General features: G+C 31.6%; 1 protein-coding gene across 1 annotated transcript in view; it reads left to right on the forward strand.

The window, feature by feature from the left end:
* The window catches only part of b3glcta (beta 3-glucosyltransferase a), a 56,509-nt gene extending 36,556 nt beyond the window's left edge, over positions 1–19,953 (forward strand). Inside the window, exons 7-15 of the mRNA XM_058079025.1 lie at positions 1,204–1,340; positions 1,429–1,492; positions 3,141–3,272; positions 5,061–5,130; positions 6,778–6,891; positions 15,753–15,852; positions 16,133–16,252; positions 18,444–18,588; positions 19,516–19,953. Of these exons, the coding sequence (XP_057935008.1) occupies positions 1,204–1,340; positions 1,429–1,492; positions 3,141–3,272; positions 5,061–5,130; positions 6,778–6,891; positions 15,753–15,852; positions 16,133–16,252; positions 18,444–18,588; positions 19,516–19,677 (1,044 nt within the window). The 3' untranslated portion in view covers positions 19,678–19,953. The remainder of the gene's footprint in view (positions 1–1,203; positions 1,341–1,428; positions 1,493–3,140; positions 3,273–5,060; positions 5,131–6,777; positions 6,892–15,752; positions 15,853–16,132; positions 16,253–18,443; positions 18,589–19,515) is intronic.
* The last annotated feature ends 1,849 nt before the right edge of the window (positions 19,954–21,802 follow it).

Here is a 21,802-nt window from a genome sequence, read left to right on the forward strand (position 1 = left end):
TCTTTAATAATTAGAATGCGTCTTCTGAATGGTATTTGGATTTTAGTTTATTGAGTTAGCTCATTTAGCCATTTTTCTGTTTGAAAAGTAGAATTTGCTTTAAAAAAAAAAAAAATAAATGGCCGTAGCCAAACACAAATCAGTGTTAATTAATTTGGAAAAAACCATGTGACCATGATTTAAAAAGTTATTAATTATTTTTGTAGAGTGGCGCAAAAAAATCCTCAAAATTGTCCAATAAAAATCAAGGAAACAAAAAAAATATTCTATTCACACAAATATGTTAAATATTAATTAAATAAAAATCAAGGAAACAAAAAACAAAAAAAAAAGAAAATATTCTCCTTAATATTTTATATTTTACTTTAATTTGGGTTATTTCCATCTCGCAGATTTATACGTTAAAAAATCCTTTAAAATCTTTAATAATTTGAATTTGAATGTGTCTTCTGGATGGTATTTGGATCAGAAGACGCATTTTAATTATTAAAGATTTTAAAGGATTTTTTAATGTATGAATCTGCTAGATAAAAATACCCCAAATTAAAGTAAAATATAAAATATTAAGGAAAATATTTTGTCTTTTTTTGTTTCCTTGATTTTTATTGGACAATTTTGAGGATTTTTTTGCACCACTCTACAAAAACTTAATAGATAAAAACCCGAATAATAATAATAATAATAATAATAATACTTTATTATTATTACGGAAGATGTAGTCACTCATGCAATTCCAGCTGCATTTGGAAAATAATAGGAGTGTAAAAGTCACTATAGGGGTGTTATTTCACATCTAGATGGCTTTAATAATGTTAAAAAAACTATATTTAGAAAGTTATAAACAGGTTTTCTATGCAACAATTATGAAATTATTAATTATTATTATTAATAATTATCTATTAATGAATCCTACTAATTTGTAGGCAATTCTGGAACCAACAAGAGCCGATTGTATTTAATAATTTTGGACAAGAACAAGTAAAAAATATATTCATATGTCTCACCGGCTGCACGGTGGAAGAGTGGTTAGCGCGCAGGCCTCGCAGCTAGGAGACCCGAGTTCGATTCCACCCTCGGGTTTGCATGTTCTCCCCGTGCATGCGTGGGTTTTCTCCCGGGTATTCCGGTTTCCTCCCACATTCCAAACAGACCCCGGTATCATATAATGCTAATGCTAATGACCTTATCCCACTATTCCATCAGGAATGGTTTCTCGGGAAGCCCCTCCATGACGAGGAGTCCACCATCATCCATCACTACGCCTTCGCAGAGAACCCCTCTGTCTTCAAATACCCCGACTTCTCCGCCGCTTGGGCCTTAAGCATCCCCCTGGTGGTGCGGTGAGTGCGTGACACTTTTTCGGGTTTGATTCCGCGATCTGAGATGTCACACTCAGCCAAGTGTAACGCGGTCATTTCTTATTTTAAGGCTCGCCGACAAAGTCAGAGAGGAGCCGCTGAAATCCGACTTCACCATTGACCTGAAACACGAGGTGAGATGGAAAGTTGATTGACACTTTCTGGTAAAGTGGTACTGGTAAATGTTATCCTGGGATGTACCAACTTGTGTAAAAGCTGTCTTAAGTTGCCGTGGAAACAGAATCAACGTTTCAAACTCTAAAATGAATGCAAGGAAACGCATGTTGGGGTTTTAGATGGGCCAGTATGACATGACCTCGTGTTATTGGTAATGGTAATGGTAATGGTAATGGTAATGGTAATGGTAATGGTAATGGTAATGGTAATGTCCAAAAGGAGTAGGAAGAAGCAAAGCTTATTAAATCCTACCCCTCCATATGGTACTTTTACAATCAGTAACTGTTACATTTGTTCACTTCCTGCTTTCCTAATATTATTGCAGTTATTTATTTCTTTATTTAATAAATTTCTGTATTTTTTAAATAGATTTTTTATTTTTTTTATATATTTTTAAAAATAATTTAAAAAATACTTTTTAAAAAATCATTTGTTTTTATTTTTTAAATAATTTTAAAAAAATTTAATTTAATTTTTTTTCATTTGAACATGCATCAGATTCCAATTGAGTGCATCCCATAATCAGTTCCCAGTTCCACATGTCCAAAAGGAGTAGGAAGAAGCAAAGCTTATTAAATCCTACCCCTCCATCTGGTACTTTTACAATCAGTAACTGTTATATTTGTTCACCTCCTGCTTTCCTAATATCGTTTAAGTTTTTACTTTATTTATTTATTTTTTGTATTTTTTTTTTAATTTTTAGATTTTTTAATTTTTTTTGTTTTTTGTTTTTTATTTGTTTTATTAATTTTTAATTTATTTATTTATTTATTTATTTATTTTTTTGTGGTGGTATGAGCATCCAATGCCATAATGGGTACCATAGTAAGTGTCAATATAGTGATATATATAGCACATCATGACTGGTTCAAGACTCTTCATCTTTGTATTTAGTCAGTAACTGTTACATTTGTTCACTTCCTGCTTTCCTAATGTTATTTTTATTTTTATTCTTTTTCTCAGGACTCAGAGGTGCACTACTTTTACCATCAGTAACTGTTACATTTGTTCACTTCCTGCTTTCCTATTTTTATTTTTATTTTTATTTTTTTACTGTTACATTTGTTCACTTCCTGCTTTCCAAATATAGTTTGTTTTTTAATTTTTTGATTTTTAAATTAAAAAATAAAAAAAATTAAAATTTTAAATTTTAAAAAATTAAAAAAATTAAAAAAAAAAAAGAATTAAAGAATTAAAAAATTTAAAGAATTAAAAAAATTAAAGAATTAAAGAATTAAAGAATTAAAGAATTAAAGAATTATTAAATTTTAAAATTTAAAGAATTAAAAAAATTAAAAAATTAAAAAATAAAAAAAATACAAAAAATTAAAATAAAGTATTAAGAATTAAAAAAAATAAAATTAAAAAAATAATAATAATTTCATTTTTTTTGTCCCGTACCAAAGTACTGGGTGATATGAGCATCCAATGCCATAATGTGTACCATAGTGCGTGTCAATATAGTGATATATATAGCACATCATGACTGGTTCAAGACTCTTCATCCTTGTATTTAGCAAACATCAACTGCTTGTATTGTTTCTTGAATTGCCTCGTCATTGTGCATCGTTTGACTTCCTTACTCAACCCATTCCATGATTGCAGGTGGCCTTGTACATTTGGGACAACGGCAACGGTCCACATCTGACCGCCGTACCCGAGCTCTGCACTGAACCCGAGGACTCTCCAAGGGCTGACTTCTGCGCCACGACTCTGAGCGCCCAAACTCCGCCCTGTGTGAGTATCGCCCTTCCCCATCCAAGCACATTTTCCAACAGGAAATTTAAAGCCAACGTGATCCACTTACGGTATTCCAGCTTCAGGCATAACCTTGAATGTTCCCGCTTCCGTATATGTCACTAAGAGAGTGTAGTTGCAAGTACTGTTCCAGTTTATGTTCATGTGTGGACTTTTATATTTCATTAGCCTCCTACTGGATCTTTTCTTATTTACTATTATCTCCACCAAAGGCTCTGCTTGGATTAGATCTCATTCCGAGGAAATTGCATTTCGCACACACACACACACACACACAAACACACACACACACACACACACTTGTATCAATGTTGTCTCCACAGCTCAGACGGATACGCTTGATTAATGAGACACGCTTAGGCTTTAATATTGATCTGGCGTATGCTGCTTCCTGTTTACGACAAGATAGAAGAGAAAAAAAGATCCACTCGGCTTCATGTGTGAAGAACCGGTTATTAATTCAAGGCGGCCTTTTGGCTACGAATGTTTGATGGGAGTTTGACGTGATTTTGATTGACTAGCGGGAACGTTTTCTAATTATTCGAATATTTAAGAAAGGAATGACAGTTTTTTTTCTCGTAGATATATTCTATTATTTAATAATAATAGAATCACCTCGTACTTTGGTACGTGACATAAATAAAATTACAAAAAAAAACCTTAAAATATATATTTATAAAAATTATATATTATATTTAAAGCATGCGTTTCAATGCCTTATTCTTCCAAACACAATTTAAAATTTAAAATTTAAAATTTAAAATTTAAAATTTAAAATTTAAAATTTAAAATTTAAAATTTAAAATTTAAAATTTTAAAATTTAAAATTTAATAATTTAAAATTTTTTAAAATGAATAATTTAATAATTTAATAATTTAATAATTTAATAATTTAATAATTTAATAATTTAATAATTTAATAATTTAATAATTTAATAATTTAATAATTTAATAATTTAATAATTTAATAATAATTAAATTTACCTCGGCAACCCAAACTGATAACTGTTGTGTCAAATAAATAATAAATAATAAATAATAAATAATAAATAATAAATAATAAATAATAAATAATAAATAATAAATAATAAATAATAAATAATAAATAATAAATAATAAATAATAAATAATAAATAATAAATAATTTAATTTCAAACAAATAATAACAACTAAAAAATAATAAAATAAAAATGTATTTAAAAATTCAAAAAATTATATTAGGAATGCAGGAAGTGAACAAATGTAACAGTTACTCTTATAGTTGCTCTTATAGAGCAGCTCCACACAATAACCAGCACAGAAAGCTTTCTAGATATTCCAGAATCTGCACATACCATATTTTCTGGACTATAAGTTGCTCCGGAGTATAAGTCGCACAAGGCCAAAAATTCATAATTAGGTGGAAAAAAACATGCATAAGTCGCGTTTTTTGCGGGTAATTTTATTTACCTCTTGACCAAAACAGACATTACGTATATTATATTGACACTTACGGTACTTATGGTACAACAACCTGACCGGGTCATTTTTGACCCACTTCTGCATCTAAGGGTTAAAAACCACATAGGTAGCTGAGCGGGTGTGTTTCCCTGCTAGCATTATCAGCCTGCAAAAGTGCCTTTTCAGCTTGGAGGACGCAAGCCCAACCATCGTCAACTTCTCGACACACAATAACAGCCTGCAAACTCAATCTCCCGGCTTTGTTGCATTTGAAATCCAACTCTGTGATTCCATTTTCATGATTCATGTCTGTTATTTTCACAAAAGGGGGAGCCGGTGAATAAAGAAAATGTCTTTGTGGCTGTGAAAACGTGTAAGAAGTTCCACAGTGAAAGAGGTGGGTGCTCTATGTGATATCTATTCAGATACATGACACATATTGATTGCTTTGTAGTTCATTTGGCCAGGAGCAAGGCATTAATAAGACGATTTTTAATAATCGGCCTAATAGCCCATGAGTCAAGAATTTGCATATTTCAGCAAATTATATGAATTTATTTCAGAATTAAGCATTTTAAAGCATAAAAGTGGATAAATAAAGCCTAATAGAAATATAAGGCATTAATAAGCCGATTTTTAATAATCGGCCTAATAGCCCATGAGTCAAAAATGTGCATATTTCAAATAATTGTATGTATTTTTTTCCAGAATTAAGCATTTTCAAGCATAAAAGTGGATGAATAAAGTCTAATAGAAATATAAAGCATTAATAAGCCGATTTTTAATAATCAGCCTAATAGCCCATGAGTAAAAAATTTGCATATTTCAGCAAATTGTATGTATTTTACCCCAAATTAAGCATTTTAAAGCATAAAAGTGGATAAATAAAGTCTAATAGAAATATAAGGCATTAATAAGCCGATTTTTAATAATCAGCCTAATAGCCCATGAGTCAAAAATGTGCATATTTCAGATAATTGTATGTATTTTTTCCAGAATTAGGCATTTTCAAGCATAAAAGTGAATAAATAAAGTCTAATAGAAATATAAAGCATTAATAAGCCGATTTTTAATAATCGGCCTAATAGCCCATGAGTCAAAAAATGTTTCAAAAATTTCAGCAAATTGTATGTATAACCACTCAACCGCCATAACGTCATAATAATAATCATAATAACAACATGGGCGACTGTTGCCGCCATAACCCACGACAAGCTAAAACTCAACATTTGATTCCTGTCCGTCACCCATTCTGCTTCCCTACAACACATTTACTGCGACACACAATAATATTTAAAAAAACATATTTAGAAAATAGTAACAGATTTTCTATGCCATAACTAGGAAAAAATTGCATTTAGAAAAATTGAATCCTACTTTGAGGAAATTCAGTTATCACAGTGGGGTCTGAAATTATTATTATTATTTTTATTTTATTTTATTTTATTTTATTTTATTTTATTTTTTTATTTTATTTTATTTTATTTTATTTTATTTTATTTTATTTTATTTTATTTTATTTTTATTTTATTTTTTTTATTTTATTTTATTTTATTTTATTATTATATTATAATAATATTATAATATATTATATACATTATTATAATTATTATTTTATTATTTATTATTATTATTTATTCTTTTTTATTATTATTATGCAGTTATAAATACTGCAAATAAATAAATCGCTCATGCCTTAAATAACCTTTATTATGTGTGTCCATTATGTCCATTATTGTATGTTTTCCTGCCATTTTTCATATTTTGGTGACCTTATTTAGCTGCATAAGAAGTACAATATATGAGCCGACTTCCATGATACGTAAGCGTGCATCAAGAAGCTTATTGAAATGTCACAGGTTGTAAACAGAATCTACAGAGTCTCGCTCTATTCCCAGAAGGCTGGCAAGAAACTCATTTAAAAATGTCACATCGAAATTACGTCGCACCTCGCACGACAACATCAAGTTATTTTCCTGCGGGTTGTTTTTCAAGCAATTGATAAGACTATTTCCCGTGATAAAGTTATGTTTCTTTATCATAGTTCCCGTCATCAAGAAGACCTGGGAGCGGGATGCCGTGTATCTGGAATACTACAGCGACCACGCCGATCCGGCACTACCCACCGTTAATTTAGGGGTGCCCAACACCGAGAGAGGTAAGAGATTCTTTTGCAATTTGCAATTATGCAGCCTGTCATGCATCAGATTCCAATTGAGTGCATCCCATAATCAGTTCCCAGTTCCACATGTCCAAAAGGAGTAGGAAGAAGCAAAGCTTATTAAATCCTACCCCTCCATCTGGTACTTTTACAATCACTAACTGTTACGTTTGTTCACTTCCTGCTTTCCTAATATAGTTTAAGTGTTATTTATTTATTTATTTATTTGTCACGTACCGAAGTAGGAGGTGATATGACCATACAATGACATAATGGGTACCATAGTAACTGTAAAATGTAAAAATGAGTACAATCAGTAACTGTTACATTTGTTCACTTCCTGCTTTCCTAATATAGTTTAAGGTTTTTTGGTATTATTTAATTTTTTTTTTTAATTGATTTTTAGTTTTAATTATTTATTTTTATTTTATTTTATTTAAAATTTTTTAAAATTTTCCTTTTCTCCATGCTAGCCCGGGCATGCCCATATAAGACATGGTTTGGCTTTTCACTAACTTTCCCAGAAAATTGTTCACCATCACAAATTGTATAGCTATTTTTATTTTTAAATTAAATAGTTTTATTTAACCTGGGCATGCCCATATAAGACATTGTTTGGCTTTTCACTAACTTTCCCAGAAAATTGTTCACCATCACAAATTGTATACATATTTTTATTTTTAAATTAAATATTTTTATTTAACCTGGGCATGCCCATATAAGACATTGTTTGGCTTTTCACTAACTTTCACAGAAAATTGTTCACCATCACAAATTGTATACCTATTTTTATTTTTAAATTAAATATTTTTATTTTATTTAACCTGGGCATGCCCATATAAGACATTGTTTGGCTTTTCACTAACTTTCCCAGAAAATTGTTCACCATCACAAATTGTATACCTATTTTTATTTTTAAATTAAATATTTTTATTTTTATTTAACCTGGGCATGCCCATATAAGACATTGTTTGGCTTTTCACTAACTTTCCCAGAAAATTGTTCACCATCACAAATTGTATACCTATTTTTATTTTTAAATTAAATATTTTTATTTTTATTTAACCTGGGCATGCCCATATAAGACATTGTTTGGCTTTTCACTAACTTTCCCAGAAAATTGTTCACCATCACAAATTGTATACCTATTTTTATTTTTAAATTAAATATTTTTATTTTTATTTAACCTGGGCATGCCCATATAAGACATTGTTTGGCTTTTCACTAACTTTCCCAGAAAATTGTTCACCATCACAAATTGTATACCTATTTTTATTTTTAAATTAAATATTTTTATTTTTATTTAACCCGGGCATGCCCATATAAGACATTGTTTGGCTTTTCACTAACTTTCCCAGAAAATTGTTCACCATCACAAATTGTATACCAATTTTTATTTAACCTGGGCATGCCCATATAAGACATTGTTTGGCTTTTCACTAACATTCCCAGAAAATTGTTCACCATCACAAATTGTATACCTATTTGTATTTTTAAATTAAATATTTTTATTTTTATTTAACCTGGGCATGCCCATATAAGACATTGTTTGGCTTTTCACTAACTTTCCCAGAAAATTGTTCACCATCACAAATTTTATTTTTATTTTTATTTTTATTTTTATTTTTATTTTTATTTTTATTTTTATTTTTATTTTTATTTTTATTTTTATTTTTATTTTTATTTTTATTTTTATTTTTATTTTTATTTTTATTTTTATTCTCAGGACTCAGAGGTGCACAGTATCCGTGTTTGCCTCCAATGTGTCTGCAGTCGTCTTGGCTTTTATTACAGAGTCATCCTAAAGATAAAAATGGATGCAATTGAAGCACCCCCAAGATCAAGCTAGCATCTCCCCAGGAATTATCGCTGCAGAAGCCAAGCTCTCACAGCCTGAGCTCCTCCTTCCTCCCTGCATGTTTGGATGCTCGTTGACAATTTGAAGTCCTGTCAGAATATTTCAGCTCTTGCAATTTATTGTAGCCTGCAGTGATGTTTACTAATTCAGAAGAGTACCTGCAGAACATTCCGGTTCCCGTGTCCTACGGACCTACAAGGTGAGGGCTTTGCCTCAGGGGGGGCCTCCAGGCAAGACTTTTGTTGCCACTGTCGAAACAGGTTCTCTTTCGCAGTCAGCCGTGTAACCACATTGTGTGGAGCTCTACACGCTTTCTCTGGTCTGCCTGAGGCTGAGGCCAAATGATTCCAGACAACAGATAGCTGGCGGTGACTAAAAGACCACCGAAGACCTTCGCTATTGCACCTTAATAGGATGATGCATGGGCTGCGGTCACTTTGGAAGAGAGGAGGGGGGGCGGGGGGGTGGAATCTTGATGGAGGAAGAGCGGTGCAATCTGCAGCCTGTCGTCCGTGACGGTGTGCAGGCTAACGAGCGGAGCAGGTCTGAGTCCTGGGCTCTGCTGGGTCTCGACGGGCTGCGAGCCGTCCAAGCGTGTCTTCTCTCACGTGGGACTGTCTTTTTAAAGTTGCTTCAAACTCTCAACCATGTTAGTAGTAAAAGTAATGGTAATGGTAATGGTAATGGTAATGGTAATGGTAATGGTTTAATTTCATTAGAACATGCATCAGATTCCAATTGAGTGCATCCCATAATCAGTTCCCAGTTCCACATGTCCAAAAGGAGTAGGAAGAAGCAAAGCTTATTAAATCCTACCCCTCCATCTGGTACTTTTACAATCAGTAACTGTTACATTTGTTCACTTCCTGCTTTCTTAATATAGTTAAATTTTATGTTATTACTTCCTGCTTTCCTAATATAATTTAAGTATTTTTTTTATTTTATTTTTATTTTTATATTTGTTCACTTCCTGCTTTCTTAATAAAGTTAAATTTTATTTTATTACTTCCTGCTTTCCTAATATAATTTAAGTATTTCTATATTTTTTTTACATTTGTTCACTTCCTGCTTTCTTAATAAAGTTACATTTTATTTTATTACTTCCTGCTTTCCTAATATAATTTAAGTATTTTTATTTTTTATTTTTTTGTTTTTATTTTTATTTTTATTTTTATTTTTATTTTTATTTTTATTTTTATTTTTATTTTTATTTTTATTTTTATTTTTATTTTTATTTTTATTTTTATTTTTATTTTTATTTTTATTTTTCAATTTATTTGAACATGCGTCAGATTCCAATTGAGTGCATCCCATAATCAGTTCCCAGTTCCACATGTCCAAAAGGAGTAGGAAGAAGCAAAGCTTATTAAATCCTACCCCTCCATCTGGTACTTTTACCATCAGTAACTGTTACATTTGTTCACTTCCTGCTTTCTTAATATAGTTAAATTTTATGTTATTACTTCCTGCTTTCCTAATATAATTTAAGTTTTTTTTTATTTGTTCACTTCCTGCTTTCTTAAGAAAGTTACATTTTATTTTATTACTTCCTGCTTTCCTAATATAATTTAAGTATTTTTATTTTTATTTTTATTTTTATTTTTATTTTTATTTTTATTTTTATTTTTATTTTTATTTTTATTTTTATTTTTATTTTTATTTTTATTTTTATTTTTATTTTTATTTTTATTTTTATTTTTATTTTTATTTTTATTTTTATTTTTATTTTTATTTTATTTTTGTCACATACCAAATTTCATAGAGAAGTATTGGATGACAATTTTAGCTAAGTGCTTATTTTTAGCCTTATGCATTATTTTATTTGTTTGAAGATGAACTATATCAGCAAGTTGAAGTATTTGTGATATCCAATATCCTCCAATATCAAATGAATGTGTCATTGTCGCCTTTGGCTGGCGTTAATGTATCCATTTATTATTATTAATAACAATAATGGATGTCACATGAACAGATTACATGTCCCTTTGAGCCTTGGGGAAAAAAAAAAACGTCTGAGTCACTAATCTTGCAAAAAAAAAAATCGAGTTTAACGCATACAGACATGCATCACTTCCTGCTGTCTGCTGTTTTTTCCAAGAACCTGCAGCTCCATGCTAATGATGGCCGGGAGCATCCCCGGAGCGTTCAAACAGTCAACAGGCACCAACGTGTCACCGCCGCGCTGTCACTCGTGTTTTTATATTTATTATTTCTTCACTCATTCGTAATGGCGAGGCCAAACATATCATTAATGTATTCACACGTGAAATGGAAAGCGCTGATGTCAACTTGAGGTCAGGAAAAGTGAAAGCGCTTAAGCGGGATGACGGACGGCCGGGAGACGAGCTCTTCGATGCATAATTCAGCAGCCTTTGAAGGAATACGCATCAGCAAAATTCAACACGGTTTCATCTTAAAGGTGGCAAAAAAAAACAAGTCAACATTGTATTTATTGATATTATATAATCCGCATCATCTGGAAAAGGTCATGTCAGTTTATAGTTGGTGTACAATTTCTCCAGAAACAATCCACGGCGATTGTCATGCACGTCAGACCTGAGAATTCCCGTTTTTTTTGTTTTTTTTTTGAACGAGATGTTCACTCCAGCAAAAAAAAATAAGCTATCAATGTTTTTTTGTGGCTTAGGTCTTTTTTCTTGGGTTGTGTCGCAAAAAAACAAAACCACAGAAAAAGATTTGGTCACGCCCTGAACTTAGTCTCACAGGATTTGACAGTCACTGACCTTTTAAAAAGAAAAAAATTAAAAAAATTTAAAAATAAAAAAATATATATATATATACATGGTAATGGTAATGATTTTATTTCATTTGAACATGCATCAGATTCCAATTGAGTGCATCCCATAATCAGTTCCCAGTTCCACATGTCCAAAAGGAGTAGGAAGAAGCAAAGCTTATTAAATCCTACCCCTCCATCTGGTACTTTTACAATCACTAACTGTTACATTTGTTCACTTCTTGCTTTCCTAATATATTTTTTTTAATTTTTAAATACATTTGTATTTTATTATTTATAATTTTTTAATTGTTGTTTTTTATTTTATTTTTTTTATTTTTATCACTTCCTATTGTTTTTTTTTTTTATTCTTATTCCCAGGACTCAGAGTTGCACAGGCCTCCACCAAGTCCAAACAATTAAATCCTACCCTTCCATCTGGTACTTTACCATCAGTAACTGTTACATTTGTTCACTTCCTGCTTTCTTAAAATAGTTAAATTTTCTTTTAACTTTTTAATACTTCCTTTATTTTTATTTTTATTTTTATTTTTATTTTTATTTTTATTTTTATTTTTATTTTTATTTTTATTTTTATTTTTATTTTTATTTTTATTTTTATTTTTATTTTTATTTTTATTTTTATTTTTATTTTTATTTTTATTTTTATTTTACATGTCCAAAAGGAGTAGGAAGAAGCAAAGCTTATTAAATCCTACCCCTCCATCTGGTACTTTTACATCAGTAACTGTTACATTCGTTCACTTCCTGCTTTCCTAATATAGTTTAAGGTTTTTATTTTATTTTATTTTATTTTATTTTATTTTATTTTATTTTATTTTATTTTATTTTATTTTATTTTATTTTATTTTATTTTATTTTATTTTATTTTTGAGCATCCAATGCCATAATGGGTACCATAGTAAGTGTCAATATAGTGATATATATAGCACATCATGACTGGTTCAAGACTCTTCATCCTTGTATTTAGCAAATTTATTTTATTTATTAATTTATTTTAATAATTTTTAGAAAATCTTTTTTTTTAGTTTTTAAAATTTTTTGTCACGTACACATTTTGTCACAACATAATGGGGGCAAAGAAAGTTGCTCAAGGTGAGAAACACTATTGGATTCGATCTTGCCAAAATGTCCGTCCAAAAAGTCCGTCCATTGTCATTTCTAATGATTTCACCTTGTTTTCTGTGTGTAAAACTGCAGTTTTTTTTTATAACATATACTTTTTGTTAGTTTTTGGAACTAATTCATTGTATTTTGATGATTTTTCCAAAGGTTAAAATTGCTTAAGTTTTTGTTTTTTAGCCTTATGCATTATTTTAGCTGTTTGACGATTAACCGATTAACTAATTAACTAATCTGTTCTTGGAAGACAATCAGGACCCCAACCACTTCTGCCTGATGCTTGCCTTTTTAGGCAAGTTAGCTTTCCCTCAAACCTGAGCAAACATTCCTTGAAAACCATCTCTCTGCGCTAATCCAGGCATGCCCATATTAGACTTCCCCAGAAAATTGTTCACCATCACAAATTGTACACATTTTTTTTTTGTATTTTGCTTTTATGCGACCGTTATTGCAACCAACATTGTGCTGTTTAGGATAATATTTAGTAATTATTTAATAATATAAAAATATTTAATAATTTAATAATGTTTAGTATAATATTTAGTAATTATTTAATAATATTAAAAATATTTAATAATTTAGTAATATTTATAAAAATAAAAATACTCAATAAAAACATGCTAGTGTATGGCAAGATATCTGATAAATACAATGGTAATTTATTTTTTTTTTATTAAATCATGAAGTTGTTTTTGTGTCGTTGCAACTCGCTTCCCTTTGTGGTGACAAGCAGCGCCTCCACCGCCCCCCCCCCCCCCCCCCCCCCCCCCCCCGGAGGTGATCTTACTAGCGTGTTTGTGTATTTTTTTATTTTCCAGTAAATGCAAGCAACACCGGTACTGACATTTAATGACAGCTACCTTGAGGCACACCAACATGGAAGCCACCGCATCTTCCCACGGGCTTCAAACGTCAGTCAAGCTAGGCGCTCTAACTAGAAACCAGGTTGCCAGCCTCGTCTGGAAGATTCGGATTTTATTCCTGTCAGCAGTTCAAGGTGTCCTCTCTTATTCTATATTCAGGTACCAGGTAGAAAACACCTTGGGTGCCACATAAATAATACAGTAAGGCCTCTGTACTATATTCCCTGTGATGCCTGCCACGGGGGAGCTGACGTCTCTGCAGCACCGACGGCGTGCACGTACTTCAGATGCGATGATTCTACCAACGGAGTCCTCATTTGGTAGAGCGGTTTTGGTCCTACTTGGCTCAAGTTCAGTTCAATTTTGGTCAGAAATCACGGAATTAACAGATTCAAACTGCGCCCAACATAAAAACATTAATTAATTTATGCAATTTTTTAACCCACCGACCCGTTTTACATTTTAATGCATAAAAAAATGCATCAAGGCTTTATTTCAACAAAATAAAAACAAAAAAAATAATTTTTACTACATTTTAAAATGGTCTGGTTGAAATTATGACCACTGTATTGTTAGGGTCGGTTTCGACCTGGTTATAATAATATGACTATAAAGCAGGGCGGTGGTCAAGTGGTTAGCGCACAGACCTCACAGCTAGGAGACCAGGGTTCAATTCCACCGTCGGCATGTTCTCCCGGGTTCTGGTTTTCACTCTGGTTTCCTCCCACATCCCAATGGTTGTTTGTCTATATGTGCACTGTGATTGGCTGGCCACCAGTCCAGGGTGTACCCCGCCTCTCGACAGAGACAGCTGGGATAGGGACCCTCGTGAGTGAGTGAGTTATTTGATTTGAACATGCATCAGATTACTGTTACATTTGTTCACTTCCTGCTTTCCTCATATAGTTTTTTTTTTTTTATTCAGGTTATTGGTGTTTACATGGTCGCGCCCAACCGGGTTATTGCTAATATTGTGGTTATGATGGTTCTATTTGACTGCATCCCCCGACCTTGCACCACAGACTACCAGACTATTTTATTTTATTTTATTTTATTTTATTTTATTTTATTTTATTTTATTTTATTTTATTTTATTTTATTTTATTTTATTTTATTTATTTATTTTTCTTTTTTTATTTTACGTGTCCGAAAGGAGTAGGAAGAAGCAAAGCTTATTAAATCCTACCACTCCATCTGGTACTTTTACAATCACTAACTGTTACATTTGTTCACTTCCTGCTTTCATAATATAGTTTAATTTTTTTTTTATTCAGGTTATTGGTGTTTACATGGCCACGCCCAACCGGGTTATTGCTAATATTGCGGTTATGATGGTTCTATTTGACTGCATGTAAACGTCTGCGTCTGTCTTTGTCTTCAGGTCACTGGTAAAACAGTATCTGTTACATTTGTTCACTTCCTGCTTTACTAATATAATTTTTTTAATTTTTAAATACATTTTTATTTTATTATTTATTAGTTTTTAATTGTTTTTTTATTTTTATTTTTATTTTTATTTTTATTTTTATTTTTATTTTTATTTTTATTTTTATTTTTATTTTTATTTTTATTTTTATTTTTATTTTACGTGTCCAAAAGGAGTAGGAAGAAGCAAAGCTTTTTAAATCCTACCCCTCCATCTGGTACTTTTACAATCACTAACTGTTACATTTGTTCACTTCCTGCTTTCATCATTATAAAACAAAATTTTAATTCGGGTTATTGGTGTTATTGGTAATTTTTTTAATTTTTAATTTTTTATTTTTTATTTTTATGATGGTTCTATTTGACTGCATGTAAACGTCTGCGTCAGTCTTTGTCTTCAGGTCACTGTGGTAAAACGTAAACGGTTACATTTGTTCACTTCCTGCTTTCCTAATATAATTTTTTGAATTTTTAAATACATTTTTATTATATTATTTATTTATTTTTATTTTTTTATTTGTTGTAATTTTTTATTTGTTAAATTTATTTTTTTTTTTTAATTTATTTTTTTATTTATTTATTTTTTTATTTTTTTATTTTACGTGTCCAAAAGGAGTAGGAAGAACCTTTTACAATTTACAATTGTACTTTTACAATCACTAACTGTTACATTTGTTCACTTCCTGCTTTCCTAATATAGTTAATTTTTTTTTGTTTTTATTCGGGTTATTGGTGTTTACATGGCCACGCCCAACCGGGTTATTGCTAATATTGCGGTCATGATGGTTCTATTTGACTGCATGTAAACGTCTGCGTCTGTCTTTGTCTTCAGGTCACTGTGGTAAAACGTTCGCCATCCTGAAACGATTCCTCAGCGGCGACGTCCCGCGGACGCAGTGGCTTGTCATCGTGGACGACGACACGCTGATCAGGTTCTCAATGTTCTCAGTGTCTCCATGCACTCAAAAAGAAAAATAAAATACCCAGAAAATGAGCCCGGGGATCACTTTGGTGTGAAGCGAGCCAGGCCTCACACTGCGGAACATCTTAAAAAAATCCGCTTTCACTTTGGATCTGTCAGCTTGCTCCTTCATGTGGAAGTCCGTGCACGTGGAATCGCGCCTGAGGGATTATTTCCACACATTTATATATATTTTTTTTATGTGTGTGTGTGTGTGATGATGAGTTTGATGTGCGTGCGTTTTCCCGCAGCCTCCCCAGACTGCGAGGCTTGCTGAGCTGCTACAGCCCGTCAGAAGCGGTGTGTCTCGGGGAGAGGTACGGCTACGGCCTCAGCCAGGGAGGTTACAGCTACATCACGGGAGGCGGAGGGTGAGTTTGACGCTTTATAACCATGAAAGATTTTATAACGGCAGCCGCCGTCCAGCTCAGGGACCGCCAGATGTATAATGGAAATCCTGTTATCTGTCATTTTAAAGATAAAGCGCTTCAATTTGCTTCTCGCCTGCGGACGTTTTTAGTGTGGAGCCACAGTCGGTTGGCGAGTGCATAGTGATAATCGCACAGAAAAGTTGAACACAAAAAAAAAGCTCTGGGATGAACTCAAACTCCCTTTGGGAATATTGGAAATAAATCATCTCTTTCAGAGTTAAACCTTCATGAACACTGAATGTTCATTCAAGTGTAAAAAGAAGTAAAAACCAATCGATTTCTTTTCTGTGGATTTTAAATAAAGACATACCACTGCTTTTTGTTCCGTAGGGAACACAGATGAGAGAAGAAATGGTCCCACTAAAAAGATGCTTTGATGATAATAGATTGTCCTTGAACCTAAATAAAACTAAAATCATGCTGTTTGCTAACAGCAGAAAGGACACGCACCAGCAAATACAAATAGACGCTGTAGACATTGAAAGGGTGAACAAAAATAAATTTCTGGGGATCACAATAGATGAAAATATGAGCTGAACATGAACCTCATATTACAAATATACAACATAAATGTGGCCAGAAATATTTCAATATCGAAAAAAGCAAAAATTAGTTCTCAATCAGAAATCACTCCACACTCTTTATTGCTCTCTGGTTCTACCATATCTTACTTATTGTGTGGAAATATGGGCTAATAACTATAAAAGCAATCTTCACTGGCTAAATGTACTGCAAAAAAGGTCAGTAAGGATAATTCATAATGCCGCCTACAGAGAACATACTAACTCCTTATTTCTAAAATCACAAATACTTCAACTTGCTGATATGGTTCATCTACAAACAGCTAAAATAGGCTAAAAATATGATACGGTACGTGACAAAAATTTAAAAAAAATGTAAAATTAAAAAAACAATAATAATAATAATCAATGAAATAAAAATTAATTAAATAAAAATTTATTAAATTAATTTAAAAAAATGAACAAAAAACGTAAACTTATATTAGGAAAGCAGGAAGTGAACAAATGTAATGGTTACTGATTGTAAAAGTACTCATTTTTACATTTGACAGTTACTATGGTACCCATTATGTCATTGGATGGTCATATCACCTCGTACTTCGGTATGTGACATTTTTTTTAATTAAAAGTTTTAAAAATAAAAAAACAATAATAATAAAAATAAAAAAAATAAAAATGAATAAAATAAAAATGTATTAAATTTTTTTTTTTTTTTTTTTTAAAAACTTAAACTATGTTAGGAAAGCAGGAAGTGAACAAATGTAACGGTTACTGATTGTAAAAGTACTCATTTTTGCATTTTACAGTTACTATGGTACCCATTAAGTCATTGGATGGTCATATCACCTCGCACTTCGGTATGTGACATTTTTTTTAATTAAAAGTTTTAAAAATAAAAAAACAATAATAATAAAAATAAAAAAAAATAAAAATGAATAAAATAAAAATGTATTAAATTATTATTTTTTTTTAAAAAAACTTAAACTATGTTAGGAAAGCAGGAAGTGAACAAATGTAACGGTTACTGATTGTAAAAGTACTCATTTTTACATTTTACAGTTACTATGGTACCCATTATGTCATTGTATGGTCATATCACCTCCTACTTCGGTGTGTGACAAAAAAAATTAAAATAAAAAAAATAAAAAAACAATAATAATTAAAATCAATAAAATAAAAATTAATAAAATTAAATGAATTAAACTAATTTAAAAAAAAAAAAATTAAACTATGTTAGGAAAGCAGGAAGTGAACAAACGGTTACTGATTGTAAAAGAACCAGATGGAGGGGTAGGATTTAATAAGCTTTGCTTCTTCCTACTCCTTTTGGACATGTGGAACTGGGAACTGATTATGGGATGCACTCAATTGGAATCTGATGCATGTTTATTACCATAACCATAAACGAGGGTTGAGGGACCGCTTGGTTCCTCAAGATGCATTGAATTTTGAACACATTCACATTTTCCTTTATTGCTGTTCTTTTAGTTGTAAATCAAATGATGCATAATCCAGCTTTAAAAGACATATATATTATTTCCTGGCCTTGCCCTAACAATTTGAGGTGTGTGTGTGTGTGTGTGTGTGTGTGTGTGTGTGTGTGTGTGCAGCATGGTGTTCAGCCGTGAGGCGGTGGTGCAACTCCTGAATAGCGGCTGTAAATGTTATAGCAACGACGCTCCGGATGACATGGTGCTGGGAATGTGCCTCAACGCTCTAGGAATTCCTGCCACGCACAGCGCACTTTTCCACCAGGTACCACAAACACACCAGCTGCTGAGCGTTCATGTTAAATCAGGGGGTCTCAAACTCAATTTACCTGGGGGGCCACTGGAGCTAGGGTCTGGGGTGAGGCTGGGCCGCATCAGGTTTTACAAAAATAAACAAAAAAAAAATGCATTTATTAAAAACAGAAAAATATACAATTTTTTTCAGTGCTTTGGTTCTGATTTTCTACAATAAAAAAAATATATATCAAATATTAAATATTAATTTTTTATTTTTCTGCACAAAATAAGATGAAAAATAAATAAACAAATCAAGAATAAAGAAAATCAATCAATCAGTATTAAATAAATATAATAATAATAATAAAACGGCAAATAATAAAAACTTAAGGAAACACATATAGTTGCTGGGTAGACAAATTATTTTTTCATTATTATTATTTTTTATTTACAACATATTGCGCAACTGCAGGGGTCTTGAGACACATGCTAACTCGCAAACTAGAGAGCTAGCGACCTCAACGGTAGCCTTCGAGTTATTTCCTTTCAACTTAAATAGCCCAAAAACTTACCACTTCCACACGGATAGGGAGGATAACTATTAACAGTTATTTAACCTTTAACATGAACATGAATCAAACGTAATATTTTTTTCTGGGTACATGATACCATACAGCATCCATATCAAACTTGCGCGGGCCTCAAAGTAGTGTCCTGCGGGCCACATTTGGCCCGCGGGCCGCATGTTTGAGACCCCTGTGTTAAATGTTAATTGCAGCAAATGTGCGCGAAATAACTTCTTATTTTAGTCAAGAGTCAGTCATTGAGTGTACTAAGTCCGGTATAATCCTGCACTTTAGTCGCCCCGCCATTGATTTGTGCCGTGTGTGTGTGTGTGTGTGTGTGTGTGTGTGTACTGATATAGTAGATCAGTGTACTTTATCCTACCTCGCAGGCCCGGCCGGAGGACTACGCCAGAGACTTCCTCGCTCACCAGGTGCCCATTTCTTTCCACAAACACTGGAACATCGACCCGGTGGCCGTTTTTAACAAATGGCTGACAGACGGGGCCAAAAACTCAGCAGGACTTAATCGGAGCATTAAGACGGAACTATGAAATACTTCAAATATGGCCTGTGTGAATGAATATGTTTGTGTGTTACTCATAGAAATGTTATTAAAGTGCGTATGTGATTGCATGTGGTTATGTATGAGTGCATTCAGTGTATGTACCATACGTATATTGAATATGAACACATCCTGCATACAGGAAGATATGATATCTTTCTGTAGTGTTCACAAGGTGCCATTAATGCTGTACAATCTATTTTGAAATAAATGTGGACATTTTTTGAAGTTGTGTTGTTAATTATGGGTTAAAATAATTAAAATTAAAATTAAAATTAAAATTAAAATTAAAATTAAAATTAAAATTAAAATATAATAATAGTAACAACAGTTAGTTAACAACAACAACAACCACAAAGATCATTATTTTGTCTCATATTACATTTGGGGGAAGTTATTACATTTAAAATTAAAATTAAAATTACAATTACAATTACAATTACAATTACAATTACAATTAAAATTAAATTAAATTAAATTAAACTTAAAATAATACAAATATAATAATAAAATATAATAATAGTCATAATAATGTTATTAAAACAATTGCAATTATCACAATTATGTTATCTTTTTAAATTACAAATAAATTATAATTTAATAATTAAAGATTAATTTAACGTATTCAAATGATACTCTTTGAATAATATTTTTTCCACAAAAAAAATAATTATCTTGTTAAAATCCTCCAAATGACATCTACACCTTCTCCCTTATTAAAAGAAGAAATAATAAACAACAACAACAACCACAAAGATCATTATTTTGTCTCATATTACATTTGGGGGAAGTTATTACATTTACAGTTTTCCACTTTCCCACATATGGAATAATTTCCTGCAAATGTAATAGTTATTACATTTGCAGGAAATTCAGTATTAAGTTTGCAGGAGGCAAATTTTATTACGTTTGTGGGAAATTTATTACATTTGCGGGATTATTACATTCAAATAAACAAAATAAATAATAAAATATAATAATAATAATAATATTTTTATTCAGCCGTTTTGGTGATTTGAATTTTCTCCGAAGTGACATCCATTAGTGCGCAGTTGCATCATCATCTTGTTGCCTCTCGCACAACAAACTTATGATTATATTGTTGGTATTGACATTTGTGTTTTATTGCCAAACACTGCGAGGCAGCCTTTATTTTAGTTGTCAGAATATATAAAGGGGAAACAGAAGGGGGCATGGATGCGAAGCCTGTGGGACGCCAGCTATAACAGTATTCTTTTTAAGCTCTTTTTTTAAACACAAGTCTTTTATTTACTTACTTTTATTTACTTATTTATTTACTTTTTACTTTTATTTACATGCTGGTTTACATCAGCCTCCTTTGAATGAAGTTATAGAAAATAATAATAATAATTGCTGCACAATTTCAAAAGAGCGAAGATGGTGGCGAGTGCAGACAGATCAATTCCGTTGTTATCTGTTAATTACAAAAGTGGTGCAAAATTGTTCACTGGGGAAATTTCACTGATGCTATTCCATTAAAGTATATTTTGCTGATACGGAACATTCTGTATTTCCAGGCAGTGACGGAAAATGCAGCCAAGACTGGCAAGTTATTCACATCTCGATAACGATAATCATAGCTTCCAATATGAACATAATCCAAACAGCAAGAACATTAACCCTTCCATGCACGAGTGACTGGACCCTCCACTCTTCCATAAGTGGATCAAAAATCACCCATACTAGAATCAATGCCTTTTTAGGACAATATTGCCATTTTGGTTAGGAATAATCACTTGTATGATATTTAGTATTATATTTAGGACCACACAAGAATGATTTCATGTTAGAAACATCTTCATTTTTCACTTTTTTACATCTTTGAAAAAGAAAATGACCCCGTACAACAATAGAAAATGGGAGGATCCATTGTGTGTTGCATAAAGGGAAGTTAAAAATGGGAACGGCATGATATATATGAAAAATATGAAATGATAAAAATTTTTCATTATGAAGATATTTCAAGAAAACAACCTGACCGGGTCATTTTTGACCCACTTATGGAAGGTTGGGGTAGTAACACAAAAACTAAAATTTCTTAAAATGTATAAAAGTTAAGTTAAAAATGTGAATGGCATGATATCAAAAACATG

The sequence above is a fragment of the Doryrhamphus excisus genome, chromosome 8 (genome assembly GCF_030265055.1).
Source record: "Doryrhamphus excisus isolate RoL2022-K1 chromosome 8, RoL_Dexc_1.0, whole genome shotgun sequence".
In the NCBI taxonomy this organism is placed as follows: Eukaryota; Metazoa; Chordata; class Actinopteri; order Syngnathiformes; family Syngnathidae; genus Doryrhamphus; species Doryrhamphus excisus.